We start from the raw sequence: 15,702 nt of genomic DNA, 5'->3' as shown, positions 1-15,702 counted from the left end.
TCAATTCTTTGGCACTCAGCTTTCTTTATAGTCCAACTCTCACGTCCATACATGACCACTGGAAAAACCATAGCCTTGACTAGACGGACCTTTGTTGGCAAAGTAATGTCTCTGCTTTTTAATATGCTGTCTAGGTTGGTCATAACTTGTCTCCCAAGGAGTAAGTGTCTTTTAATTTCATGGCTGCAATCACCATCTGCAGTGATTTCAGAGCCCAAAAAAATAAAGTCAGCACTGTTTCCCCATCTATTTCCCATGAAGTGATGGGACCAGATGCCATGATCTTAGTTTTCTGAATGTTGAGCTTTAAGCCAACTTTTCCACTCTCCTCTTTCGCTTGCATCAAGAGGCTCTTTAGTTCTTTACTTTCTGCCATAAGGGTGGTGTCATCTGCATATCTGAGGTTATTTGATTATTTAGCTAGCAAGTATTTATTGGGTGCCTGTTATGTGCCAGGGACTGTACTAGGTAAGCAGTGCAACCACTGTCCTGCTCCTTCCCACCTACCCTCAGGAGCATAGAGTCTTAGCAGCGAAGTTAGCCTGTTCAGGAATTGCACGGAGATGAGATGAGTGCCCCGATGGGGATGCACAGTGCTAAGGCAGCAGGGAACAGGGCTCAGGGAAGGCCTCGGAGAAAGTCAATGTAAGCATCAGGAATTTGTTTGGTAGCTTTAGGACTCACTTCTTATCTCTCCAGAGTTCTATTTTTGGAAGCCTCTATGAAGATGTGATTCAGTTAATTGTAACGGGATAGCTTATGTAAAGAACAGATGACCTCCAATCGCCAGCCTCCTGTTACATGCCTTCTTCCTCACTGCAAAGCATAAGAGGGGGGATTCTAGGCGACTGTTAGATGTACTATACACAAAAGGCCACAAGATGGCAGTGCAGATATCAGCAAAATACTTGACAATACTTAAATATGCATTCATAATTGAACCATATTGTGTTGGCTTTTTAAAAATTTTCAGATAAATGAACTGAATTTAAATTTATTTATATTTATATGATTTTTCAGAGACCCTTTTATGAAAAAATCTTTAGGGTACACTGCGTGTGTGCTCAGTTGTGTCTGACTCTTTGGGACCCCATGGACTGTCCATGGGATTCTCCAGGCAAGAGTACTGGAAGTGGGTTGCCATTTCCTCCTCCAGGGGATCTTCCCAACCCAGGAAGCGAACCCAGGCCTCCTGTGTCCATGGGATTCTCCTGGCAAGAATACTGGAGTGGGTTGCCATTTCTTCCTCCAAGGCATCTTCCCCACCCAGGGATTGAACCCATGTCTCTTGCGTCTCCTAAATTGGCAGGCTGACTGTTTACCACTAGTGCCGCCTGGGTACATAATAGTAATAATATCTCTATGCATTTTGTTTCCATTATAACTCTATTTTCCTGGTGCGGAGAACTGATTTCAGAAGGGAAAAGTTAACAACTTACTGGAAAACCAAGAATGCTGGGAGGATATAAGAGAAAATATTTTAAGCTGTCATGAAGCCCTCTTATATCATGAAGCTATCGTGGGGAGACTATGACCAGCTACTACGATCAGCATAAAACAGAAACTCCTGCTTGAGTCACTGTTACGCACACACAGAAGGCTACCCTTGCAAGATACTCTGCAACACGTACCATCATAGTAAACATGTTTGCTAGATTCCATTTACTCTCATGATATTGCTACATCTGGTGCCATCTCTTTTGTGAATTTTTTTCTTGACATAAAGTTAAGCACTCCAGTGCCTCTCAGGCCCTGTGACAGCCTTCAGGCCGTTTGATTGACAATTACACTTCCCGTCCCATCTTCCTTTCCCTTCCCATACTCCTTCTCCAAGGGGAGATGTAGCATACAGTATCCGGGCAAAGTGAGGCGCTGTTGCTGCCCGTTGACTATCCTACTGTTAGGGTTTGCCGGGAAGGCGGTGGGCCTTGTTACGTTTCCGGACTTCACTTTAAAACTGGGACAGTCCTGGCCAAACCAGGAGAAGCTGGTCCCTCTACTGGTGTCCAAAGGAAACAGGGTAATCCTCTCCTGTTGTGGAGAGAGAATGATGGAGGAAGTGTGGCAAAATATTCACAATCGAGGCATTTGGGCAAAAGGAGTGTGAGAGGTCTGTACACTGTTCTTGCAACCATCCTGTAGGTTTATAACTATTAAAAAAACAAAAAAAACCAACAGCAAGGTATCTTCTTCTTGGCCATGCTGTGCGGCTTGTGGGATCTTAGATATTTGACCAGGGGTTAAACCCTGGGCTCATGGCACACAGCGATGAAAGTGCTGAGCCTTAACCACTGAGCTGCCAGGTAATTCCTGCAGTTCAATTCAGTCGCTCAGTCGTGTCTGACTCTTTGCGACCCCCATGAACCGCAGCATGCCAGGTGTCTTCTTTATGAAGCAGAATGCTAAGTTTGGCCTCTGGGATCAGATAAAATGGAAACCCAAGTCCCTATTTTAATACTAACTAGATGTGTGATTGCCAACATCTGTTGGATTATCGAAAAAGCAAGAGAGTTCCAGAAAAACATCTATTTCTGCTGTATTGACTGTGTCAAAGCCTTTGACTGTGTGGATCACAATAAACTGTGGAAAATTCTGAAAGAGATGGGAATACCAGACCACCTGACCTGCCTCCTGAGAAATCTGTATGCAGGTCAGCAAGCAACAGTTACAACTGGACATGGAACAACAGCCTGGTTCCAAATAGGAAAAGGAGTACATCAAGGCTGTATATTGTCACCCTGCTTATTTTAACTTATATGCAGAGCACATCATGAGAAATGCTGGGCTGGATGAAGCACAAGCTGGAATCAAGATTGCCGGGAGAAATACCAATAACCTCAGATATGCAGACAACACCACCCTTATGGCAGAAAGTGAAGAACTACAGAGCTTCTTGATGAAAGTGAAAGAGAAGGGTGAAAAAGTTGGTTTAAAGCTCAACATTCAGAAAACAAAGATCATGGCATCTGGTCCCATCACTTCATGGCAAATAGATGGGGAAACAGTGGAAACGGCGACTGACTTTAATTTGGGGGGGCTCCAAAATCACTGCATTCAAAAACCACTACAATATTGTAAAGTAATTAGCCTCCAACTAATAAAAATAAATGGAAAAAAACAAAAACAAAATCACTGCATGGTGACTGCAGCCATGAAATTAAAGGATGCTTGTTCCTTGGAAGAAAAGTTATGACCAACCTAGACAGCATATTAAAAAGCAGAGACGTTACTTTGCCAACAAATGTCCATCTAGTCAAGGCTATGGCTTTTCCAGTAGTCATGAATGCATGTGAGAGTTGGAGTGTAAAGAAAACTGAGCGCTGAAGACTTGATGCTTTTTAACTGTGGTGTTGGAGAAGACTCTTGAGAGCCCCTTGGACTGCAAGGAGATCTAACCAGTCCATCCTAAAGGAAATCAGTCCTGAATATTCATTGGAAGGACTGATGTTGAAGCTGAAACTCCAATATTTTGGCACCTGATGGGAAGAACTGACTCATTTGAAAAGACCCTGATGCTGGGAAAGATTGAAGGCAGGAGAAGGGGATGACAGAGAATGAGATGATTGGATGGCCTCACTGACTCCATGCATATGAGTTTGAGTAAACTCCAGGAGTTGGTGATGGACAGGGAGGCCTGGTGTGCTGCAGTCCATGGGGTCGCAAAGAGTCGGACAGGACTGAGTGACTGAACTGAACTGAAATCTCAGAAATGGAAGTCGGAAAATTGAAATCAACAAAAACAGATGTGTCTAGATCACAGTCTGAACCTGTAGCGTTCACTAACGTTTCCGAAGACTCTGAGGCCTGCCGATGAGGTTGTTCTGTCGGCTGGCCAAGAAACGCCCAGGAAACAGGGAAAGCCAACAGAGCGACGGAGTTCACCCTAAAGCCGTCTCCCAGGGTAACTGGGAGGAGGCGTGGCCTGGGCATAGGCCACGCCCTCCTCGTCCAACTCGAATAACGATTGGTCTGGAAGCGCGGCGGGTGGGGTGGAGGCGGATCCAGAACGCCCAGCCCCGGTAGGGGGTCAGGCCGCCATTTTGGGTTGTGTAGGTTTCCGGGACGTTCCGCGTGCCTCCTTGCTTCCGGGCAGTTCCGCACGTCAGGGGCCCCTGGGTCCCGCGTCCGAGCGTCAGGTTGGAGCCAGGAAGCGTCCCTGGGGGTAGCGGCGGCGGGGGCAGGATGAGCGCGGAGGCGGCGGACCGGGAGGCGGCCACCTCCAGCCGCCCCTGCACCCCGCCGCAGACCTCCTGGTTCGAGTTCCTGCTGCAGGAGTCGCTGTTGGAGAAACACCTGCGCAAGCCCTGCCCGGGTAAGCGCGGCGCCCGCGGCCCGGGGACTGCCCTCGGGGCTCCCACCACCCCGCGCCTTCCTCAGCCGCGACTCCGCGGCCCGGGGAGGCGGGCCTCGGGGCCGAGCCCTGGCGCCGCCCCGTCTCTGACTGGGCATCACACAGGCCCGCGCGGGGCGCAGCTGCGGGAGGCATAAGAATAGCGGGAAACAGACTCTCCCGCGCCCTCCCTCTTTTCGTGTTTGCCGTCTTGTCGCCTCTCAGGTGGCCTTGTGACCGTACTCGGCTTGGGGCCTCAACCCTCCCCTGGGGCTGAAACCCGGACAGTTTGGGCGGGGAATGCGGTCTGCGGAGACATCAGCTGTTCAGAGGCTGGTCCTGACGCTTAATAACTATCTTAGGTCCCTATTTTAACTGTTTTATTCCTCAACGAGGGGATTCTGCTGACTCAATTATTCCAAAGTTGGGCTGTAAATCAAAGCGAAAACTTCTGAAAGCAGAAAATGCTATCACAGTTGCAAGATGGTTATTCTATAATGATGTTCATGATTGATACCGCAGTTCAGGAGTGCCGTTTAGGGAAGGTGGGAAATAACGGATATTTCTGGAAAGAGGTATTGGCCTGAAAAGGTGAATTCCTTGGATGAAATTTTGCTGACAGAGTTCGAATCCAGATGTGGCTTGTTCAGTCTAATCCGCTGGCCAGAACTGATGGAGACTCCTGGGCGAGAAGTTGGTGTACTTCACGTGGGCGGTTTTACCACTATATTGTATTAATGTGCTTTTAATTCAGTGCTTTTGATGAACGTTGGCTGAGTGTTTCTGGGTGCTTCATATCTGCATTCTTGTGTAATTCCGTCTTCATGATAGGTAGGTGATCCTCTATTTTGCATCGACAGAAACAGGTGCAGAGAGGTAACTTGAGGTAGGTCCCACTGATTAAGCGTTAAGGGAATAATTTTAAACATGGCATTTCTTTCCCCTAATTGACAATTGTTGTTTGCTGAACTGGAATTTGTAACTATTATGTTCTGTCCTCTAAAGTGCTTTCCTCTGCAAGAATCTGTTATCTTTCCTTCTTACATCCTTCCTGGTCTTTCGTTTTAATAGCCAGGCGCACTTCTTGTGAATCATAATCCTTAGTCATTGTAACTACACAACTGTTTGGATTCCCTTTTTTACCCCTTAACTTTCAAAAAAGTTGAAGACTAGTTGATTTATGATGATTTGGGTGTACAGTAAAGTAGTTCAGTTATATGTATACACCTGTTCCTTTTCAGATTGTTTTCCATTGTGCAGATGGTTAGTCACTCAGTCGTGTCGGACTCTTGCGACCCCATGAACTATAGCCTACCAGGCGCCTCTGTCAATGGGATTCTCCAGGCCAGAATACTGGAGTGGGTTGTTACAGGTTATTAAAATAACCTATTTGAATATAGTTCAATATCGAGTATAGTTCCCTGTGCTATGTAGTTTTGATATATTGATAGGTAATACAGTTCAATATGTTGATGGTGAATATAGTTCCCTGTGCTATATGGTAGGTCCTTATTGTCTATCTCGTGTATAGTAGTGTGTATCTCTTAGTCCCAAGTTCCTGATTTATCCTTAACCCCCAACCCCTTTGGTAACCATCAATTTGTTTTCTTTCTGACTCTATTTCTATTTTGTGAGTAAGTTCATTTGTATTATTATTTTTGATTCCACATAAAAGTGATGTCATATGACATTTCTTTTTCTCTGACTTACTTAGTATGATAATCTCTAGGTCTATCCATGTTGCTGCAAATGGTATAATCTCATTCTTTTTTATGACCAAGTATTGTTTCACTGTGTGTATGTACTGCACATTCTTTATCCATTCATCTGTTGGTGGACATACAGGTTTCTTCAGTGTATTGGCTATTGTTAAGTAGTGCCACTATGAACACTGGTGTGCATGTATCTTTTTGAATTAGTTTTCATCTTTTCTGGACATATGCCCAGGAGTGAGATTGCTGGATAATATTAATTAAGATTATTTTCCATTATAGGTTATTATTATTTCCATTCCAATAATTACTAAAAATTAATTTTTTAAACTAACGTCTGTATTTTTCATATTTGTAGACTTTTAGATGATGGCCATTCTTACCATTGTGAAGTGATTGATTCCTCACCGTAGTTTGATTTGCAGTTCTCAAATAGTGATATGGAGCATCTTTTCATGTGCCTATTGGCTTATTTGGGTTCCTTTTGTGGCCAGAAACCAATATGGTGAATCCTTTTGCATCTTCATAATTAGACCTTAAGTTCAAGAATTGCTTTCTTTTAAATCCTAGATCCTGCACCAGTTCAGCTTATAGTCCAGTTTTTGGAACAGGCTTCCAAACCTTCAGTTAATGAGCAGAACCAAGTTCAACCTCCGCCTGATAACAAGAGAAATCGTGTTTTAAAGCTACTTGCTCTTAAAGTTGCTGCACATTTGAAATGGGACTTAGACGTATTAGAGAAAAGGTATACAAGATTTAAATGAATTTTAAAAAGATGTAAATGAATTTATTTTGAGAACTGTTAGATATTTTGGTTTATTTCAGTATGTGTTCTTACAATACTGGTCTTTAAAGTGAAAACTACTTTTCTGTGTATTCTTGGTAAAATATGCAAGTATTTTTCAAAAAGTATAAGAAAATATTTGACTGTTGAATGAATTTAAATTACCTTTAAAGTATAAACTTGGTGTTATCAATAATGAGCCAGTTTATTATTTTTATTTTTTTGATGTGCTAAGTAGAGAAAATCCACGCCTGAACAGTTTTAAATCTTCATTTTACTTTTGCATATCTGAGGAAAATAAATAAAAATTAATGATGAATTGTACATAATACTATGGTACATATTGTCTTTGTTAAATAATTCATTTAATTTTACTGGTCATAAATCAATCACTGTCTCTTAAACTTTTAAACTATCTTATTAGAATCAGTGGTTATTTGTTTATAAATAAATATTTCAAATGCATAGTTATATAATAATTTGTTTTCACCTCCTTCTCACAATTTAAAGAGAAATACCTTATAGAATATTTGGAGAAATTCAGAAAATAGGAAATAATAGGGAAGGGGAAAGAAGTGTTTTTAACATTTTTGTGTAATTTTTGTTGTTTTCCTCCCTATATATATGTATTTTATTTTGGTTTTCCTCCCTATATTTTTAAACAAAGTTGTGAACATACCTTGTATACTGTTTTGATTTTTTGTTTTGTTTTTATTTTAATTTTATTTCATATAGCAGGATATCATGAGCATTTCCCCAGTTTGGTTTTTGGAGATTATCCGTTGTATAGATAATTTATTAAATTGTTCCTCTATTGACAGTTTTTTTAGTTTTTCTCTAGTTTTTCATTTTTATAAATCATAGAGCTTTAAAATGTCTTTGTCCATAAGCTTTGTATAAATTTCGAGTTGCGTCCTTAGTATAGATTGTTAAATTGCCAGGTCAAGCGGTGTAAACATTGTTAAAGTGCATTATGCATATACTGGATTGCATTTCCAGAGAGTTGTATTCGTTTATACTAACACTAGTAGTATTTGAACACTTTTTTCACCATATATTTTCCAGCACTGAATAGTAGGATTAAAAAAACGGTTTGCTCTCTAAGGGGAAGCTTATCTGTTAATAGATTCAAGGCTTAGCAGCGGATAGCAATGTGTGCAGAACAGTATGATGTATATGATAGAGTTGGAAAATTGAGCACTTGACTGGATATTTGATGATAAACAATAATTTCTTAGATGTGAAATTTATACTGTCATTATGTTAGGAGGTAATTTTTTGGAGATACGTTCTGAAATACTTGGGAAGAAATGATTTACTGTTGGGAATTTGCTTTACAGTAATATGGAAAGGAGGGAAGTGGGTGAGAGTAGAGAGGAAACAAGATTGGCCATCAGTTGATAACTGTTGAGGCTGGATGATGGGCACATTTTGGTGTGTATTATATTATTCTGTCTACTTTTGTATGTATTTAAATTCTTTTCATAATAAAAGCTTAAAAGATCTTTTGGTAAATTTTCAGTTACGTTGTTGAGACAGATTAATAGAATGGCCCTGTGGATTTACTACTTAAACGATTTAATTATTTTTAGCAAAGACACTGAATTGTGCATTGTGTACTTGCACAACTTATATGTCTTCTGATTCTTCCCTTTTAAGTTTGTCTGTTCCAGTATTGAATATGTTGTTGAATGAACTGCTGTGCATCAGTAAAGTTCCTCCAGGGACAAAGCACGTAGACATGGACCTGGCCACCTTACCTCCAACCACTGCCATGGCCATTCTTCTCTACAATAGATGGTAAATTTTTCGTAAACCTAAAATATGCTGGGCAGCCTGGCTTTAATTGCATTCTGACTTCAGGGGTGTGCTTTTAAGTCATTCTAGGGATCTCTCAGAGGATCTTGGGAATAGTGAGATGGTGGAGAAAATTATGACTGCATAGACGAAAAGCATTCTGATAGAGACGTGGATGACTTATAAAGTTTTTATTATATGTCAGAATTTTGGATAGTTTGTAAGTTTTCTAGGAAGTACTAAAAAATACTTGAAGTGACATTTATAATGTATTAAATTTTGTTTTTATTTGTCTTTTTTTTTTTAAGGGCAATTAGGACAATTGTTCAAAGTAGTTTTCCTGTTAAACAGGCAAAACCTGGACCTCCTCAGTTAAGTGTGTAAGTTGGCCAATAAAGACCCGTACTTGGCACTTTTTTTTCAGGTTTTTTTTTTTTTTAAATTTTGCAAGTTTTTAAGAACTCTTGGTACAGAAGGAATAAAGCAGAAATCAGAGGGCAGAAGGCCTGCATGCAGGTAGGTTTGGAGGGGTTAGAAGGGTGAGAATCAGACAGGGCTTTGGATAACTAGAGTAGAGAGCTCTGAAAAAGGAGGGGAGCAGTTTGTAAACTGTGCCTTTCATCTGAATGTTAGCTGACCTGCTTCCGGGAATTAAGATTGTTCTCATTTAATTAAATTTACTTGAAAGAGATATGTTTGTTCTGTATGTGGGAAATTTTAATTTAGAGTGCAAAAGTTAAGTACAATAGTTTGATCAGGTCTGGAGTTTTAAACCTAGTTCTTAAATTCCAAGTGGTAGCAACTTACCCAAATTTGGAGCTAGAGTGTAGTTTCTAACTTGATATAAATGAGCTTTTGCTGCCAGAAAGTTTTATTTTGAAATTGAGGGTTTTTTTTTTAATGCAAAGCAAATGAAAAAATAATGGTAAAGGAGCATCATCATAATTGAGTTTATTTTTTAAGCATGAAAAGAAGTAGTATTAAAAGCATTTTTATTTATTTAAATTCAGCCTCACTGTCAAGAATGATCTTTAAGTTTTGAATTTTCAGTCTTTCAAGTAATAGGTGATACTCTTCTATCATTTCTCTTTTAGTATGAATCAGATGCAACAGGAGAAAGAGCTAACAGAAAATATTTTGAAAGTGGTGAGTATTGGTATCGGTTACACTGTAACCTTTCTGGGATGTATTATATTTAGAGCATGTATAGGTGCTTCTTCTAATCTTATATATTAAGACTTGGCATGGTCTCGATGTGATGACATTTAGACTTTGACTGTTAGAAGGTAATTTGATAATATTCTAAATTGACACGTTCCTTTTTTTTTTTTTGGGCCATGCTGTGTGGCTTTTGGGATCTCCAGTTTCCCAATCAGATTGAATCCAGGCCACTACAGTGAAAGTGCCAACTGCTAACCACTGGACTGCCAGAAATTCCCTAAAACTACTTTTATATTCAGAAAAATAGTTATTTTTAAGATTGCTTTTAACATAACATAGTCAACATAGCATAGTCAACATAAAAGTAGAAATCATAATTTAAAAATGATCTCTTTAATTCTTTATTTAATACCTACAATGTACCAGAGATACCACCCAAAGTGCAGAGACTGGGAAAGGAGAAGGAAGATAACAGACTGTCTGTATCTATATACAACAGATAATGTATTTTGAATGTGGAAGCAAAAAACCTGCGTTGTTGTTATTATTTAATGCCTGGTAAAAATGACTGGCACGTTGAAGCATACAAAACATTTCTTGAATACATCAATGAAATGGTGTAAAATTGTAAGCATTTTTCATCAGTAACTTTTATATAAAAGAAAGATATCAATCTTTTCCAATTTGTGTTTTCAATTTCACAATAGGAACCTTCTGAATTTTAAAATCTTAAAGATAATTTTAACAAATATAATTTCACTCTTGCTATGTTAGATGCATTTTTAAAATAGACTACTAGTACATTAAGCTGCTAAGTATCCTGTAAATATTTTTGGTTGCTGTAGTCCAGTACTGCCATTTTTGTGTTTTAAAATTTTGTTTATTGAACTTTTGTAGCTAAAAGAACAAGCTTCTGATTCTATCCTGGTACTAGAGGCAGCCCTTAAGTTAAACAAGGATCTTTATGTCCACACAATGAGAACATTAGACTTACTGGCTGTGGAGCCAGGCATGGTCAATGGAGAAACTGAGAGTTCCACTGCTGGATTGAAAATCAAAACCGAGGAGATGCAGTGCCAGGTATTTATTTCAGTGTTTAATCAATGCATGGCAAAATTTTGGAAAATCTTGCATAAAATCATCCTTGTATTTTTAATTAGAGTTTATTTCTGCCCTTGTCCCTTTGATTTTACTTCTGATGTTATTAAAACTTTGCATTGTATTTAATTGTGAATTTTATAAGACCTCTCTTGAAATTTTTCTGAAAGAAATGGAAGGAAAATTTCTTATGATCTTTTGTCTCCAAACTAGTTTCCTGGTTATATTTAAGAGACTGAGAATGCAGGGAGTAATAATATGAATGAACTGACTAACAGTTCATTTACATTATAAAAAAATCTAACCAGACTGAAAAAACAGAACTAATATTGTGCTAGATTTTGAAAAATGTAAGGCTCCTAGAGAAATACCTAGGTTTTCAAGGATCTTAAGTCTGCCTGCTCTCTGTAACTCTGTACCCTAGTTCCTTTGTTGCTTTCAGTTGTTTTTTGTTGTTAGGTATTTTATGTATTGATAGCTTCTTTTTCCTTGCTTGATTATAAACTCTTTGAGGTCTCTCTTTTTTAAAATATATTTGTATTTGCATCTTCCTTACTTTCTAGCCCCAAATCTTGAGTATAATAGAAATTTTAAAAGAATTAATGATTGCCACTACAGTAGAGCCTTCTATGTTCTATATTTTCTTCATTGTGTGAATTGGCATAATATTTTAAAAAACTAATCTTTTTGGCTGCGCTGGTTCATTGTAGCTGCTTGCGGGCCTCCTCTAGTTATGCCGAGTGGAGGCTACTCTCTCCTTGTGGAGCACAGGATCGTGGGCTTTGGTGGTTGCGGCTCGTAGACTCTAGAGCACAGGCTCAGTAGTTGTGGCACATGGGCTTAGTTGCCCCAAGGCATGTGAAATCTTCCTGAACCGGGGTCCAACCCACATCCCCTGCATGGACAGACAGGTTCTTAACCACTGGGCCACCAGGGATGTTTGGCATGACTTCTTTTATCATTATTTCCCAATCTTGAAAGAGCTGAAATAGCTCTGACTTTTAAAAGGGTTGAGAGGTACCTTTTCAGATTAGCTGGTTCTGGAGTTAAAGATAATCCCTTCTCAAGACTTGCTGAGATGGCGTCTCATAGAGTAGGAGTCGGAGTCGGAGTCATGAGGCATTGGCAGTTGGTAACCACCTCAAGGGCTCCCCAGGTGGCTCAGCAGTAAGGAATCTGTCTGCCAGGGCAGGAGACGCAGGTTCCATCTCTGGGTAGGAAGATCCCCTGGAGAAGGAAATGGCAACCCACTCCAGTATTCTTGCCTGGAGAATCCCATGAACAGAGGAGCTTGGTGGGCTACAGTCCATGGGGTTGTGACAGAGTTGGACACAACTTAGCAACTATACAACAACAACAACTCTGTCTTTGCCTGGAAAGGGGAATTATATGTGTCTATAATAATGTGTGCAAATATAGGTGTGCTTGTGTGTATATAAATCTTTCTCTGTTATATACACACACATACTTTATTTTAAACTTTAGCACTCCTTTATCCTAGATGGAAGGAAGCACTTTAGAATGGAAATCTGCCCAACATTAAGTGTGGATTAAATACTATAAAGCAGTATTCTAGAGGCTGAGGAAGAATTAATCTTGATTTGTTGAACAGGACAGAATAGTATCTGTAGTCCGTATCAGTGAAGAGTAGTTTGGTCAGGAATATCAGAGACTTACAGCTTAGGAGTTTGAAAGAGGAATGAGTATCTGTTGGCTCAGGTTGGTTTGGTGCAAATGGAAATAAATGGTGTGGAATGAAATTTATTTCTACATCTGATGTGTATGGGGAGTTGAGAAAACTGGTGTGATTGAAATAGAGAAGAATAGAGGTTTGGAGAGAAAAGGCAGTCCACAGCCCAGGTGGGATGCATGAGACAAGTGCTCGGGCCTGGTGCACTGGGAAGACCCAGAGGAATCGGGTGGAGAGGGAGGTGGGAGGGGGGATCGGGATGGGGAATACGTGTAAATCTATGGCTGATTCATATCAATGTATGACAAAACCCTCTGAAATGTTGTGAAGTAATTAGCCTCCAACTAATTAAAAAAAATAAAAAATTAAAAAAAAAGCAGTCCAGATTCTGAGATCCTTGAAAATCAGGCCGTGGGGTTTGAACTTTCTCCTACTTGGGGGAATAAGTTGAAGGCTTTTTAAAAAAGTCAGATTGAGAAGGCAGACCAGTCGGCCTTGTGAGGAGTAAATCTGAGATAGAATATTAGGAACCTAAGGGTCTGGCTTCAGGTTTAGACTCCGCCAGTGCTTAGTTATATGCTTTCAAGTAGAAATGTCATTTTCTGGGCCTTAGTATTCTTATTCATAAAATGGCCAAGTTCAACTCAGTATTTGAATTCTGCATTGGGTAAATCTAGGCCACCTGATGCGAAGAGCTGACTCATTGGAAAAGACCCTGATGCTGGGAAAGATTGAGGGCAGGAGGAGAAGGAGATGACAGAGGATGAGATGGCTGGATGGCATCACCGACTCAATGGACATGGGTTTGGGTGGACTCTGGGAGTTGGTGATGGACAGGGAGGCCTGGCGTGCTGCGCTTCATGGGGTCGCAAAGAGTCGGACATGACTAGCAACTGAATTGAACTGAACTGAACTGAGGTGTCTGTTTAGGAATGCTCCTGGAAAAATATGCAGATTCTGTTAGAAAAAGACAACTGGAAATGCGCTGTCATGTTATACTCATTCGTTCAGATTTCTCAGTATTTTATTCTGGCCAGTTCTTTGATAGTAGACATTTGCCCCTCCTACCCTTTTGGAGACACTCCCGTGGCTGTCCCCTTTTTCATTGTTAGAAGAATCCCCTACCTTCTGAGACTTGATGGGAGGGAGAGCCTGTTTCCTATAATAAAACTGACAACTCCAAATATTAGTGTTCTCTAGCCTTATCCTACTGGAGGGCAGGCATGTCACAGCGGTGTGACGGAGACAATCAGAGTGAATTAGGAGCTAGCTGGGCTCGCCCGGTGGCTCAGCAGTAGAGAATCTGCCTGCAAATGCAGAAGGCACAGCAGATGTGAGTTCGATCCCTGGGTTGGGAAGATCCTCTGGAGAAGGGCATGACTACCCACTCCAGTGCTCTTGCCTGGAGAATCCCAGGGACAGAGGAGCCTGGTGGGCTACAGTCCATGGGGTCGCAAAGAGTCAGACATGACTGAAGCGACTTAGCACGCACGTGGGAGCTCGCTAGTCAGTCAGTGAAGTGGGATGATGGAGAATCCACTGTGATGGTGAGTAACTGCAGCAGTGACAGGGAAGTCTAGTTCCCGGGGCAGCCCTGGCAGGAGTGGAGCGCTGCCTTCAGTGTCTGGTCGTGGTGGCCGCAGTTGCCAGATCTGTGGAGTTGGCTGTTGAGGTGGCTGTGTGCTGGTTCACTGCATCAGTTGCGGCTCTTGTTCTGGCTGCTTGCCTTCCATCCCCCGTTTGTTTTCCAGGCCTGATTCTTTGGCTTTCCCAATAATTCTGTAGTTAAGTCCCCTTAAGTCAGTCAGAGTTGATTTCTGTTGCTTGTGACTAAGAACATTGACTGTTTTACTGCTCATTAAAACATTGTTTCCTTTTTTGCTACATGTGTAACTATGTTGCTGAGATAAAGGTGATTTTGAGTTTTGTTAGCTCTTAAGTTCATGAAAAATCACTGAGCAAATTGGTATTCATTACCATTTTAGGTGTGTTATGATTTGGGTGCAGCATACTTCCAGCAAGGCTCTACAAATCCAGGTGTCTATGAAAATGCCAGAGAAAAATTTTTTAGAACCAAAGAACTAATTGCAGAGGTAAATACAGTCATAACAGTCACATGATTTTCAATCCTTTAAAACATCTATATATTTTTTGGCTTTCATTTTTCTGATGATTAAAAAATTGTTCATTGTAGTAAATTTGATCAAAAAACTAATGGAAATATTTTTAAAAATCTGTAATACTACTGCCTGGAAATAACCCCTTCCTTTTATGGTTTTAGCTTTTTTTTTCCCCCAGTTTTTCTTCTTTATGTTTTTATACAGTTAAGCTCATGCTATTTTGTATCTTGCTAAAATGTTAGATATTTTAAATGTATCTATCCTTTTCTGTTGTATATAGATGTGCTATGATTTTCCTAATGTTTGAGCATTTAGATAGTTTGCTGTTCTTATTTATTATAAAGTTGCAAAATTTATATCTCCAAGCATAAATTTTTGTTTGAATTTTAGATAAAGTTAAATTCCTGCAAGTAGAATTAACCATGTCAGTGGCCATTAATTTTTTTAAAGGATGCAATATACAAAGCCAAATTGATTTCTAGGTACATTTCTCTGAGGGCTCTGCTATCAGAGTGAAATTTTTTAAATTGCTAATTTTATATTTATCTAGAATACCTTTAAAATAGTTGTGCTTCCTTAATTCCTAGTAGGGCAAATGTTTTCATGTGTTTATTGTTTGCATTTTTCTTTTTATGATTCACACAACTGAATTTTAAAGTGTATAACTAGGTTTTTATATGCCTGGTGGCCAGAAAAATTCCCATTTCAACCTTTCCTTTCTTCACCAGAAACATTGAATAAATGCACTAGAGATATACTTTGTTGGGAATTCTCATTTTAATTTGCCTGGGGAACTCATCAGATTTCTAATTTTATGGCATTATGGGTATAGTAATTTAAAGCGTCAATTTTTCTTTTTTTAAAGCTTTAATTTTTTAAAAAAAGTATGTCTTAAAAATTTTTCTGTTTCGGTGGAAGCATGTCTATTTTTTCTGGTTGAGTGAAGATTGAGTTTTCTTTGTTGTCCCCCTTTAATCTCTGCCAAGTGTATGTATCAACATTTTAAAGTG

The 15,702-nt window shown here is 39.9% G+C and overlaps 1 protein-coding gene across 4 annotated transcripts in view; it reads left to right on the top strand.

Moving 5' to 3' along the window:
• The first annotated feature begins 4,013 nt into the window (after nucleotides 1-4,013).
• Nucleotides 4,014-15,702, top strand: part of INTS8 (integrator complex subunit 8) — a 41,884-nt gene continuing 30,195 nt past the window's right edge. For 3 of the 4 annotated variants that reach the window (XM_043879289.1, XM_043879287.1, XM_043879288.1), the window contains exons 1-7: nucleotides 4,014-4,312; nucleotides 6,613-6,787; nucleotides 8,486-8,626; nucleotides 8,932-9,003; nucleotides 9,718-9,769; nucleotides 10,682-10,864; nucleotides 14,558-14,665. In XM_043879289.1, the coding sequence (XP_043735224.1) occupies nucleotides 4,183-4,312; nucleotides 6,613-6,787; nucleotides 8,486-8,626; nucleotides 8,932-9,003; nucleotides 9,718-9,769; nucleotides 10,682-10,864; nucleotides 14,558-14,665 (861 nt within the window). In that variant the 5' untranslated portion in view covers nucleotides 4,014-4,182. The remainder of the gene's footprint in view (nucleotides 4,313-6,612; nucleotides 6,788-8,485; nucleotides 8,627-8,931; nucleotides 9,004-9,717; nucleotides 9,770-10,681; nucleotides 10,865-14,557; nucleotides 14,666-15,702) is intronic. The other variant, XM_043879290.1, reaches the window with a different exon arrangement.

The sequence above is a fragment of the Cervus elaphus genome, chromosome 21, assembly GCF_910594005.1.
Source record: "Cervus elaphus chromosome 21, mCerEla1.1, whole genome shotgun sequence".
NCBI lineage: Eukaryota > Metazoa > Chordata > Mammalia > Artiodactyla > Cervidae > Cervus > Cervus elaphus.
The sequence above is the reverse complement of the archived record's forward strand: the minus strand, read 5'-3'. Positions and strand labels throughout refer to the sequence as shown.